This window comes from Thamnophis elegans, chromosome 9, assembly GCF_009769535.1.
Source record: "Thamnophis elegans isolate rThaEle1 chromosome 9, rThaEle1.pri, whole genome shotgun sequence".
Classification (NCBI taxonomy): Eukaryota; Metazoa; Chordata; class Lepidosauria; order Squamata; family Colubridae; genus Thamnophis; species Thamnophis elegans.
The window spans coordinates 76,907,293-76,921,005 of NC_045549.1; the positions used below are offsets into that span (position 1 = coordinate 76,907,293).

General features: G+C 41.5%; 1 protein-coding gene across 3 annotated transcripts in view; it reads right to left on the reverse strand.

Annotated features, from left to right (window-relative positions):
- Nucleotides 1-13,713, reverse strand: part of SLIT2 (slit guidance ligand 2) — a 191,913-nt gene that overhangs the window by 46,292 nt on the left and 131,908 nt on the right. For all 3 annotated transcript variants that reach the window (XM_032224369.1, XM_032224368.1, XM_032224367.1), the window contains exons 10-14: nt 12,322-12,393; nt 11,491-11,562; nt 8,374-8,445; nt 5,710-5,853; nt 5,419-5,582 (exon numbers count right to left, since the gene is read on the reverse strand). In XM_032224369.1, coding sequence (XP_032080260.1) covers nt 5,419-5,582; nt 5,710-5,853; nt 8,374-8,445; nt 11,491-11,562; nt 12,322-12,393 — 524 coding nt within the window. The remainder of the gene's footprint in view (nt 1-5,418; nt 5,583-5,709; nt 5,854-8,373; nt 8,446-11,490; nt 11,563-12,321; nt 12,394-13,713) is intronic.

Sequence of the window (13,713 nt, forward strand, 5' to 3'; positions counted from 1 at the left end):
GGAGATTCTCTGGAGAGAGGACTTCCACCGTGACGGTCACATCCCTGAATCTGAAAGGAGAGCAACACAGGCGTGCAGGAGGAGGTCCGTTCACCCTTCGTCGTTAAGTAAGACACGTACACGTCAAACAAACATCTAGAAAAGATCTGAAGGTCGGTTGATGGGGGGAGGAGGAGAGAAAAACAAGGGAGGGTTGCGAGCTCTTCCTGGACCGGAAGTGAGGAGGAGGCTGAGACTCAAAAGGGAAGGTGCTTCTGATCCGAGGAGCAGGTGGCACCATCCACACACTCCCCCTTCTGCACTTACAGCCCCAGTGGCGAATGCCTGGAAAGAGGAAGAAGAAGAAAAGACAGACAAGGGAGGAAGAGAGACGGAGGGACGGAGACTCTGGGAGACAGAAGGAGCCGATATGCTTGATCTCACCTAGGCTTTGGGGAACAAGTTGCCTTCAACTTGGGCGCCTCCAAATCCAGGAGTTGGGTCAAGGAACATGCAATAGCAATAGCAATAGCAATAGCAGTAGACTTATATACCGCTTCATAGGCCTTTCAGGCCTCTCTAAGCGGTTTACAGAGAGTCAGCATATTGCCCCCAACAACAATCCGGGTCCTCATTTTACCCACCTCGGAAGGATGGAAGGCTGAGTCAACCCTGAGCTGGTGGGATTTGAACCGCTGACCTGCTGATCTAGCAGTAGCCTGCAGTGCTGCATTTAACCACTGCGCCACCTTGGCTCTGCATGTGCACATTTGCACAAAAATGGGTCTGTGCATGTGCAAAACGTTAAACAAAATTAAATGTGAGCAATTGCAATTGTTCTGCGCATGCGCAGAACCGAAAAACAAGATGGCGGCCCCATGGGAGAGCGTGGCCGTTCCAGTGACCCAGACAGTAAAACCACCTTTTAGCTTTCTATATATTCATTCATTTTTTTTATGGCGCTCATGATTTCGCCTCAAGGGGATCCCGGGTGACTTTTGCAAGACTAAGGCGCGGTTTCCAAAGATGAGGGTTTAGTAATTTTAGCAACCCTAAGCTTCGTGGACTTCAACTCCCAGAATTCCCTGGCCAGCTGTGCCAGGTGTTTGATAAGATTTTTAAAATGAAAATAGTCATTTCACTTTTCTGCTTTTTTTTTTTTAAAACCAGAAGTCTCTACAATAAAAGGCCTTTTTATTTCTGTAAAAGCATTTCCCTCCAGCAGAGATCCCAATGGTCCTTCTTCAAAGAAAGCAGGAGGCCAGACTTTATTCTGGCTACCATATCAAATAATTCTATTTACTTTTTTTTGCTGGCAGGCCATGCGTTTGTATTTGAGTCAAAAGATTCACCATTATTTTTCACCTATCAGGACCCTGCGATGTAAGAGAGCAATCCTGTCCTGACCTCGGCTTCCTGAGATAGTAAAAATCACACACTTACTCCCCAAAACCCTCTTTTTATTTCAACGGCTGTGAATTGTGTTCATTCACAGCCCGTAATGAGTCACAAATAGTTTGTAAAGAGTCCGACAGAAGTCTGCCAAAGTCTTTCGGAATAAGGCTGATAAGCACCCCACCTTTATCTCCCTTGAAACGCTGTCAGAGACCTGATTGCCAATTAGCTTTGCAAGGCCACACGGAGCACAGAGTCAAAACAGGGCTTCAGAGTTTAAACCGACCAGCATGAACCAAGTTGCTTCCTGCAAAGTCTCATGTCCGTTTGCTCCTTCTTTATGTCTTATGGGAGGGGCCATTCATCTCCACACCTTACTGTTGAGTCACCCCTTTTTCTCTTAACTATTCTTGCCTTCTGGCAGCTCTGCACATGTGCGCACTGGGAACAGGCTCCCCCTGTTCCTCTGCCTCACTGATGTCCAGCTCTGGAGGCTCCGAAGGCAGCACATAACGGCCAGATGCCCCTGGCCCCCTCTCTGCCTCCAACGCAGAGTCCTCCCCCGAGCCTTTCCCCAGACTCCAGGACTGGCCCATGTTTCCCCCAAACCTCCTCACTGCCCGAGTCTGCTGCCAGCTCCGCAGGCCACCCGCAGACCACAACAGATCCTTGAATCCCTCCCTTGAACCATCAGGAAGATGTTGGGATAAAGATCAGCTACGCAAAATAAATAATTAAAATGGGAGCATGGGTCAAAGAGCAACAGCCAATGTGGTTGGTGTGTGTGGCATGTGCAAGGGGAATAAAAGTGGTGTAAAAATAGTGGCACGTCACCCGTGGATAATCTGTGGGTCCTTGTGCCCAAGAAAAAAAAATCCTCCACAAATTTTGGCTTGGCACTCTGTGATTTTGCAAGCAGAGGGAATCAAAGTCAAGGGAAAAGAAAGGGATCGATCGAGACAAGCAGAAAACGGAGTTCGGGGCGTAAAAAAAGCAAAGCGGGGAAAGGATTCTTTGGGGTTTCTCAGCTCCTGGGTCCTAGCAGGATTCTTCATTTTAAAGCAGCTCAGATTTGAAGGGAAAATGGTGTTAAAAGGAAGCAGGGAATAGCAAGACCAAACATCCTAGCAAGTTCCGCTTCAAGAAACTATGCACCAGATATCAAGGGCTGCATGCAAAGCCCACGGATTCTGGAAAGAGATCTAGGCAGCTCAAGCAGGGCTCCCCAACCGTGGCAACTTAAAGGCTCGTGGACTTCAACTCCCAGAATCCCCCAGCCAGCCGAGGAACCCTGGGAGTTGAAGTCCACCGGTCTTAAAGTTGCCAAGGTTGGAGAGCCCTGTTCCAAAGGGTGTTTTTACTAGGGTTAAAAAGCATGCATCGCTGTGCTTAGAAGTTAAGACAAAATTGCCTTGTGTGGCAGCACAAACTCAACTCCGCAACTCATTGCACCACACAGCCAAACCTACCTGGAATGAAATACTGTTCTTTAGCTACATTTAAAAGAGAGAGAGAGAAAGAGAGAGAGAGAGAAATAGGAACCGGAATGTCAGCAAGCAAAGAATTCATTTATTAGACTAAGTAAGGACGACAGAAAGTGACCACCAGGGGAAAAAATTATTCTTGAATTTGCCATTTAAAAAACCAGAATTAACTGCAGAATAGCTGGACACCAGATGCTAAAGGTTAGATTTTAGAAGAAAGGAAGGAGGAAATAGAGTGAGATTAGAAAAACAAACAAACGTCACAATTTATCATGATATAATATAAGCTTCCCCCTGTAATATGAAGGACATACCGTATTTTTCAGAGTATAAGATGCATCTTCCCCCCTCCCTAAAAGAGGCCCCACCCACCCACCGTCCCCCACCCTTTGGTCTCTGCCTCCCAGCAATTTACCTCCTTGCAGCAAACGGGGAAAATGGGGCTTGCGGAGGCTGCAATGGGCTCCCTGCATCCTGAAACAGCTTATGATTGGGAGGGAACTGAAACTGAAAGTGAAACTGGCTGTTTGTACCATGAGGCAAATTGCTGGGAGGCAGAGACAGATTATTTTTTCTCGTGCTAATCAAGCTGTTTGCTGCAAGGAGGTTAGTCAATAACTATAAATGCCTATAGAGTGTTCAAATTATTAGACTTATTTTTTAAAGACTGCTTCATTATTGTTCTAGACAGCTTAACAAAACGTAGAAGTTTTTAAAATAAATGCTTGATTTTAAGAGGCCCAATGCTATTGTCTCTTCTTTTGAATAGCAGAGAACAGCGTATACTTCCTGAAAGCCCCATCAATTTTAACAGCATCTGTATGAGTATAGTTTGAAATGTAACACCACAAACAGTGTATATCTTCTGTACTGTTTGCTGTTTGTTGCAAGGAGGCAAATTGCTAGGTGGCAGATATTTTTCCTTTGTTTTCCTCCCCAAAAGCTAGGTGCGTCTTATACTTCGGAGCGTCTTATACTCTGAAAAATACGGTATGTTTAAATTGTCTATTGCTGGCTTTTTTTAAAAAAAGATTTTGCTAGCACTCCAGGATTGGAGAAAAAATGCTGTGAGGAATATAGCCCAATGATCTGACTTGGTACAAAATTAAAAAGCATTATATAGTCAATTTCTATATAATTTATATATAACCAAGGTGGCAAGAAATAACCAAGGTGGCAAGAAATATATATATATATTACATTTTTACAACCCTTGGTAAGCCCCAATTATGGGAGGAAGCTAACTGCTTCCATCATCTGTCAATCGGCTCGTCACAAGAGTCCATCATGACAGAAACCCAATATTTTTACTGTTGCCTTTGTTATATTTGTGTTTTTTATTTGTGCTGATAAATAAATAAAGGGAGACTAGTATAGATCTATTTCAAGCTATTTAGCTCTCATCAGCACACGTTTGAATCCCAGTAAGAGTATGGCTAGCTGATGAGAGCTAAATAGCTTGAAATAGATCTATACTAGTCTCCCTTTATTTATTTATCAGCACAAATAACACACACACACACACACACACACACACACACACACACACACACATATATAGATCAGCTAGATCAGCAGGTCAGCAGTTCAAATCTCACCGGCTCAGGGTTGACTCAGCCTTCCATCCTTCCGAGGTGGGTAAAATGAGGACCCAGATTGTTGGGGGCAATATGCTGACTCTCTGTAAACCGCTTAGAGAGGCCTGAAAGGCCTATGAAGCGGTATATAAGTCTACTGCTATTGCTATTGCTATATATATATTTAAAGTCACAACCCCTGGTATGCCCAAATATCGATTCCCAACATGGGTATGGCTAGCTGATGAGAGCTAAATAGCTTGAAATAGATCTATACTAGTCTCCCTTTATTTATTTATCAGCACAAATAACACACACACACACACACACACACACACACACACATACATATATACATATATACATATATACATATATACATATATACATATATACATATATACATATATACATATATACATATATACATATATACATATATACATATACATATATACATATATACATATATACATATATACATATATACATATATACATATATACATATATACATATATACATATATACATATATACATATATACATATATACATATATACATATATATATATATATATATATATATATATATATATATATATTTAAAGTCACAACCCCTGGTATGCCCAAATATCGATTCCCAACATGGGTATGGCTAGCTGATGAGAGCTAAATAGCTTGAAATTGATCTATACTAGTTTCCCTTTATTTATTTATCAGCACAAATATTATATATATATATTATATATATATATATATATATATCTTTGTGTTTAGCGAAGGTGGAGATGTGGGCTACTTACTCCACGTATATTTCAGTTCCAGTCCAGACTTCCTTTGATTGCTGAATAATTCAGCTAAGCACCAGACAGGATTCCTGTGAAGGATGTCTGCAATTTTCTTCCCTCCTCTTTAGAGAGGCTGCGTGGGAGTTTTCTTTGGAAGGGGAGCAAAAGTAGCTGGCGAGCAAAAGAAATTTACCTGAACAACGAAACTTCTTGCTTTTGATCTGCCCGATCCTTTTGTTGGCCAAGCGGCGTGGGCTGGTGCACCGAGCACCGCTGGTCTCAATGGGGTTTGCGTGGAGATAATCTGCAAGCCACTTCAGATGACAGTCACAAATAAACGGGTTCTGAGCCAAGTGCCTTTGACGGAGAGAAAGAAAAGAACGTTTGTTTTTTAAAAGGAGGGGTGGGGGAAGAAAGTTGGAGTTGTTTTTCCACCTTGGCCTGCTCTACTCGGGGGCCCCGAAAGTGGAATGCTAATACGTACAGCGTCTGAATCGCTCGCAGGGGAGAGAAAGTGCCCTTGGCGATGGTCTGAAGTTTGTTGTCGTACAAAGAGAGAAGGTTCAGATTATGCAAGTCTTGGAAAGCGTCCACTCGCAGGCAGTTTATCTTGTTAGCGTTCAACAATCTGTGAAACCAGAGAGAAAGGCAACGTATCAGGCGCTGAATTAAGCTTTCTTGCGCTTCGCTGCTGGAGCCACAGCACTTGGAGCAGAGGTCTTCAAACTTGGCAACTTTAAGACTTATGGAGGTGAAGTCCACAAGTCTTAAAGCTGCCAACTTTGAAGACCCCTGAATAGACTTACTATATGCCACTTCACAGTGCTTTACAGCCTTCTCTAAGCCAGTGTTTCTCAACCTTGGCAACTTGAAGATGTCCGGACTTCAACTCCCAAATATTCCCCAGCCAGCGTTCGCTGGCTGGGGAATTCTGGGAGTTGAAGTCCAGACATCTTCAAGTTGCTAAGGTTGAGAAACACTGCTCTAAGCGGTTTACAGAGTCAACCTCTTTCTCCCCCCCCCCCAACCATCGGAGTCCTTGTTTTACCCACCTGGGAAGAAGTTTCCTTAGAATCCACTTGAGTCTTCTCAATGTGTAGTGAAGGAGCAGTATGCATTAGCAAACTCTAGCTGACTTTTCCCCTCCAGTTCTTAGTTTCAGCCTAAACATTAGGCGATCTTGATGATTTTCATATAAATATTCTATTAGGACAGAGGTGGGGGAACTGGGGCCCTTTTATGGACTAATGGACTCCAGATGGCACCAGCTGAAGTCCATAAGTCAAGAAAGGGCCCCAGTTCCCCAATTCTGTGCCATCTCGCCTGTCCAGGTGGGTCAAATTTAGTGCCATTTCCTTTATAGAGACTAACACAACTTCTGCATGTTTATCTGTGTCTCCCTATTTGCCTGCACCCCACAAATGTGGATACATGCATTACACACCTATATACCTATTTTGTTACAAAGGAAAACAATATCCGTTTCCTAATCACATGTATTTTAAAGCTAACCTCTCTGGTGCAAGTAATTTTAATATGTTTGTACAATTACGATTCAATCATTCAACCTTTCTTTTTCCCACTCTGTGGGACTGAGCTAGCATAGCCTTTATTGTCATTGTACTTCAGGTATACAACAAAATTGGTTAGTTAGTTCCCAAATTAGTATTTAAAAGGCATGGGAATACAAAATAAACCACATACGTATTTCTGTTTTTCCTCCTGCTGATTTTTCTTACAATCCCAGATCTATCTATTCCTTCCTTCCTTCCTTTCCTTCCTTCCTTTTCTTCCTTCCTTCCTTCCATCCTATCTGTCCTTCCTTCTTCTGTCTGTCTGTCTGTCCTTCCTCCCTCCCTCCCTTTTCATGCATGCAAAGGCTGGATACTTTTGAAACCAGTGTATCTTCTGCAGCTCAAGAGAATACTGCTCATCAATTGTTCAGTGTTATTGGAGACTGTCTGTTGTCCACAAGCAACTCTCCTGCTCAGGATATCAAATGTTTTGCCCTCCCTTCTATGTGACCAGTTTTATGCTGCATTGGGCTTAATCAGATGTAGGGAACCGCAGATCTCTCTGTTGTGAATTACATGGTCCATTGTGTGGCTATTTAGAGGGGATCCCTTAGAGGAGCTGAGCAGAATCTGGCACTCGGCAAGAGATACACAGAATCTGTCAGAACGGTATATGCAATCCATTTTACTTTAAGTTCTTAGACTAGAAAGATATGGATGTGACATACCTCATACCCTGTGTGTGAGGTTTCACATCCCTCATCTTTCTCCCACTTTCTTCAAACTGATTCAATTCCAATTAAACCATTCAATTTCAGTGTAACTATCAAGCTTCGTGGCATCAGCTTATAGCAGGGGGTCCCCAAACGTGGCAACTTTAAGACTTGTGGACTTCAACTCCCAGAATTCTTGGACTTGAAGTCCACAAGTCTTAAAGTCGCCACGTTTGAAGACCTCTGAGTTACAGCATTGGTTGAAAATGACCGTGTCAATGTGGAATGCCAGGAAAAAGGGACAGACAGCAAGGAAACAATGGCAGGTTTGTATAAAAAGTGGAAAAATCGCATTCCTAGGCATAAACATTCTGTCACTTATCCTTCAAGCAAACGAAAGTTGCATCTATCCTGTCTTGCCTCCCTTCCTATGTAACTCTGATTTTAAAAGGCAATGTTCATACTAATTTTAAATAATAATAATAATAATAATAATAATAATAATAATAATAATAAATAAATAAATAAATAAATAAATGACCTTGCTTGAAGAAGAGACAGACAGGGAGACTAATAGGCATAACTCCAAGAAAACGGCATAAAACAACTGAAAACGTTTCCTTAAAATTGGTATTCTCCAACCATGTGTTCAAGTGCTTAAAAGCAAAACAAAACGGCCTGTGGAAGATCTATTGAAGGAGAGGGAAAAAGGTCTTTTTTTTTTCTATCTTGATGAAGAGCAGGAATAGGAGAGGAGAGACTGAAAGGGTTAGGAAGAAAAAAAAAAACCCTTCAACTTCAAAAGATGGAGACTTCTCCCCTCAAAGCAAGCAGCCATACCGGTTCAACCCACTTCTACCTCAAACTCTCCTTTTTCAAGGAGGACAGATAAAGCTGGGTTTTTATAAAAGAAATACTCACAGCAACTGAAGAGCGAAAAGTCCTTCAAAAAGTCCCTTGGGAAGTTCCGTAATTTTGTTTCCATAGAGAACCCTACAACGACAACAATTGCAACAAAAACGGTTAATTAAGGCATCTAGAAATTTCCGACCACCACCGTGTTCCCTCAGCAAAAGTAGAAGAAAGTTCTCATGTTGGACCGTGAAAATACTTTTGAGTTTATCTGTCAATGTTCCAGCCTCTTAATAAGGAGCTGTGGGTGGGTCCGGTTAGTTCTTCTTAATTATTTCCACAGGTGTCTTCTGATCTAAATCGCGTTATTAGCGCTGAATTGTTCTAATTGCTACGCTTTGCAGGAAGAAAATTGGTTTGCCTTGTTTTTGTCTTTTAGATTTTTTTTAAAAAATCCCACCTGTTTTTTATAAGTAACTCATGGCAGCAAACATACCTAATATCCCTTCCTCGTCCTATTTTTCTCCACAATAATTGCTTTGAGGTGGGAATTGGGCTGGGAGAGAGTGACTGGCTCAAAATCACCCAACTGGCTTTAATGACCAGCTAAAATATAGCAATAGCAATAGCAGTTAGACTTATCTACCGCTTCATAGGGCTTTCAGCCCTCTCTAAGCGGTTTACAGAGTCAGCATATTGCCCACAACAACAATCCGGGTCCTCATTTTACCCACCTCGGAAGGATGGAAGGCTGAGTCAACCCTGAGCCGGTGAGATTTGAACAGCCGAACTGCAGATAACAGTCAGCTGAAGTGGCCTGCAGTACTGTACCCTAACCACTGCGCCACCTCGGCTCATATAGCCACCTACATCAGGATTGCGCAACTTGTACTTGACGAGTGGCATCACATCAACTGCACATCACACCAGGGATCGCAATGTGTCTTGGCTTCCTGCAGAGTTTCTGCGCAAATTACACCATTGGCACACAGGAACAATGGCAGGATTTGGGTACGACCAGTCTACAGAAAAGAAGGACCAGGGAAGACAGGATAGCAGCCTTCCAATATTTGAGGGGCTGCCCCAAAGAAGAGGGGGTCAACTTGAGGGTAGGACAAGAAGCAACGGGTGGAAACTCATCAAGGAGAGAAGCAATCTGGAACTAAGGAGAAACGTCCTAAGAGGGAGGACAATCAACCAGTGGAACAGAAGTTGCCTTCAGAAGTTGTAGGTGCTTCATCACTGGAGGTAGTTAAGAAGAGAGTGGACAGTAATCTGCCTGAAACAGTACAGGGGCTTGAGCAGAGGGGATTGGACTAGAAGGCCTCTAAGGTCCCTTCCAACTCTATTCTGATTGGAATGAAGGAATGGCCAACAGCTACATGGTTTCATTTGGTCGTGGAAAGAATATTTGTGTGGAACAACCAATTGCTCTGGGTTTCAGACATGAAATATGGTTAGAACAGTGTTTCTCAACCTTGGCAACTTGAAGATGTCTGGACTTCAACTCCCAGAATTCCCCAGCCAGCGAATGCTGGCTGGGGAATTCTGGGAGTTGAAGTCTAGACATCTTCAAGTTGCCAAGGTTGAGAAACACTGGGCTAGAATTTTCAGTAGCTTGAAAACTCCCTGAACATTTCTGGTCTAATTGAGCTTTTAAGCAAGCAACATATGGAAGGGTAACTGCGATGGAAGTTGAGACGCATAAAATTTGGGGGAACCAGCTAGCTGAACTACAGCAGTGCACTTTTTTTATTTCCTTTCCTAGCTCTCTGGTGAGTACAACGGAGTTTGATAAATGTGTACTACGGTTTACTTGCGAAGGAACTCAGAATATTTGGGGGGGGGGGGGAGACAAGCGAATGTGCCTATTTTTACTTAACTCAGGAACACAATCAAAGAAATAGATAGACATCAGAAAAAGAAAACCCACAGGGAATGAATTTGCAAGTCCTGTTCCCCACCAGACTCCAGAGCTGTATTTACCAGCATAACCTAAAATCTATAAGGCTTTCTCCGTGCACATATACCTGCCGTTTGGAAAACAAATACGCTATTGAAAATTGAGTGCACTCTGGTTTCTAAAAGGCCTTACATCAGGGACGTTCGCTTTAAAAAACCTGCTTCAGGATAATGTACATGTCAAGGAGTATAAGCAGCTGATATGCATTGAAAATAATGCAGACGATTTAAGGTAAGAGTAACATTAAAAAAAAGAAAAAGAAAACAGCACTTCTGCATCTTAAAAGAACATTGCAGACCCCAAAGATTACAAATATTTTGAAAACAACTGTAGAAAAAATATTGGACCCATATATCTTTGCAAAGTATAGCAGCATTTTACACACACACACACACACACACACACACACACACACACACACACACACACGGTGAATTCTACCATTGCATTGCATTAAACCAGGGGTGTCCAAACTTGGGAACTTTAAGACTTGTGCACTTCAACTCCCAGAATTCCCCAGCCAGACACCCCTGCATTAAACATATTTAAACTAGCTGTATTAAATGGTGAAGCCGATCTTTAAATTAAGGTCCATCTATCCTCACCTACTAAGTTTAGAGTTTCCTAGGTCTTCACCTCAGAGTAGGGTCATTTCCATTAGGTAGCATTGTTTTTAAAAAACAAATTTACAAGTGTTGAAATTTCATATACAAAAAGGCCTTCAGTCAAGATGAGTTCGTGTTTCCAAAAACTCCGGCTTTATTAATATCTGGCAATCTCATTTGAAACCCAAGGTCAATGGCTTAGCCGCTTTAAAGACGGGTTAAATGATGATTATGATGATGATAATAAAAGTAATCGTAGCAGGATGCTGCAAATGGGAGTATTGAATGATAGTCTCCATTCATAACATGCTCCAGGGGCATCCTTCAAAACCAAAGAAAAAAGGCTTCCTTAAACATTTGCTACTCTCATCAGTTGTCTGAGTAAATAGGCACTGTAGCATATTCTCATTAAGCAGCTGATTTAAAAACATCAAATGCTATTTTGAGTATATTAAGAGGCCACAAAGAGGGACGTGGTGGCTCAGTGGCTAAGACGCTGAGCTTGTTGATCAGAAAGGTCGGCAGTTCGGCGGTTCGAATCCCTAGCCATCAAAAGCATCTCTCTCAATTGAACCAGAGGGGAAGGTAGCCCCTAGGAGAGGCGGCTGGGATACTTACAGGGAATTAAGAGAGCGGAGACCCTGGAAGGCATCTGGGGCGACCTCTGAGATTTGATTATTGCTCAGATCACTAAAACGAGAAAAGATATTACAGTTAACACAAGCAGGGCAGCCTTTCTCCGCCTTAGCCACTCTGAGGAATCTTGCTGGCTGGGGAACGCTGGGAGGCAAACTCCACATCTCTTAAAAGTGACTAAGATTGAGAAGAGTGTCAATAAATTCACCATGAATGAAAAGGATAAACAGCAATTTATTAAAATATTGTAAATATTGTGGAAACTAATGTTCCCCTTGTATTGTTAAAAATATGATTTTGTACCCTGTGTTATCAAGAAAGAAAATATTTAAATCATAATAATAATGCGAGGCATTAAGGAAAAAGGAGGGAGGGAAAGAGGGAGGGAGAGAGAAAAAGAAAGAAAGAGAAAAAAGAAAGAAAGAAAGAGGAAGGAAGGCATAAAGGAAGAAAGAGGGAGGGAGAGAAAGAGAAAGGGAGTCAGAAAGAAAGAAAAAGAAAGAAAGAAGGCAGAAAGAAAGAAAGAAAGAAAGAAAGAAAGAAAGAGGGAGGGAGGGAGAGAGAGAAAGAGAAAGGGAGTCAGAAAGAAAGAAAAAGAAAGAAAGAAGGAAGGCAGAAAGAAAGAAAGAAAGAAAGAGGGAGGAAAAAAGAAAGAATGAGAAGAAAGAAAGAAAGAAGGAAGGAAGGAAGGAAAGAAAAAAGAAGAAAGAAAGAAAGAGAAAGAAAGGCAGAAAGAAAGATGGAGAGAAGGAAGGAAGGACTTAGCATAAATCACAATCTTCTTATGGAAATTCTGAAGCATCTCTCACTTACATTCGCCTGAGCTTTTTGTAGGGTGAGAAAGCTGCCGGTGGAATGACCTTGATTGAATTTTGCTCCAGTCGTCTAACAGAAAGAGAAGGAAAATAACACTGGATGCTCTAAAACCCATCCCAGGGGAATAAGATATTATAATTGAGGCCCACGTCCATGAGAAAAAAACACCGTATAAAAACATGGGCAAGTTACACCCTGAGAATGAAGTGCAATTGTTTTTAATTTTCAATGCCGAAAAAATATTCTGTCAATTTGATATAAGGATTTAGTGATAATCCCCCATTAAGTACTAATCTTGTTTTGCATCTGTGGCATACTCTAAGACATGTTAGGTTTCATCTGTAGAAAGGAGATACAAGGAAATATATTAGATAAACATACTCTGTATTTGGTTAACATCGGATTCACTCCCATATGGGGGGAAAAGGTTTTAAAATGCACAGATATACGCCCTATGTAATACAACAGAACATTTAGTGACCCTTCAGAATTGCATGGGGTTGATAAAAAATGATCGATTTGGGACGGTTTCTAGGGTTTCTTCCATAGCTATAGAAACGGTGTCTGTTTTCACAATAGCACTTTCCCCTGCACTGTGAATGAATAAAAATGTGCTGGAAAAACTCATGGGAAACAGAAAAACGAAAGGTTAAAAATCTTGCCAGAAACTTGGAAAAACAAAAGCTATCCCTGAATTTAGGCTGCGGTGACACATTTATAGGAAGAAGCTAATCTTAACCTTATTTCATTGCAATGTAGAAACGGCTGTTAACTAAGGATAGAAAGAAGATTGCCAAAAATAAATAATTTGTAAACCAGCATAGCAATTGTAAACTATGGGGTTGTTTAATACCGGAATACTTTCTTATTAATTTGTTTGTTTGTTTGTTTATTTGCACACATGTATATGTGTGTGTGTATATATACACCCACACATATATACACACAGACATATGTATACATACAGACACAACACACACATATAAATTTTATTATACATTTTTCTTTGTTATACATAACGTTTCCATTTCTGCAACAACAGTGCATTCTCTGTATATTACTGATGGTATTATTGCTTATATACTTTCTTGATATCCTATTACTGTTAGCAGTCGAGCCACCACAGTTCCCGAAAAGCCTCTTATGTTAAAATAATTGTGGTCTCTTGAGGTACGGAGGTTTGACACTCAAAGAAATTGAGGTGATGGTAGCCGTGACCTGCGTTATGCCTCTCTAAACATTAATATTTTCTGTGCGATAAAGGTAAGAGAGTAACACAATCATGTGTATTTTCCCCCCAATATGGAATTAATTGCAAGGATAATGGAATTGGTCATCTTCTACACTCCACAGATAAGCGAACGTTTCTGCAACACGTCATATGTCAAA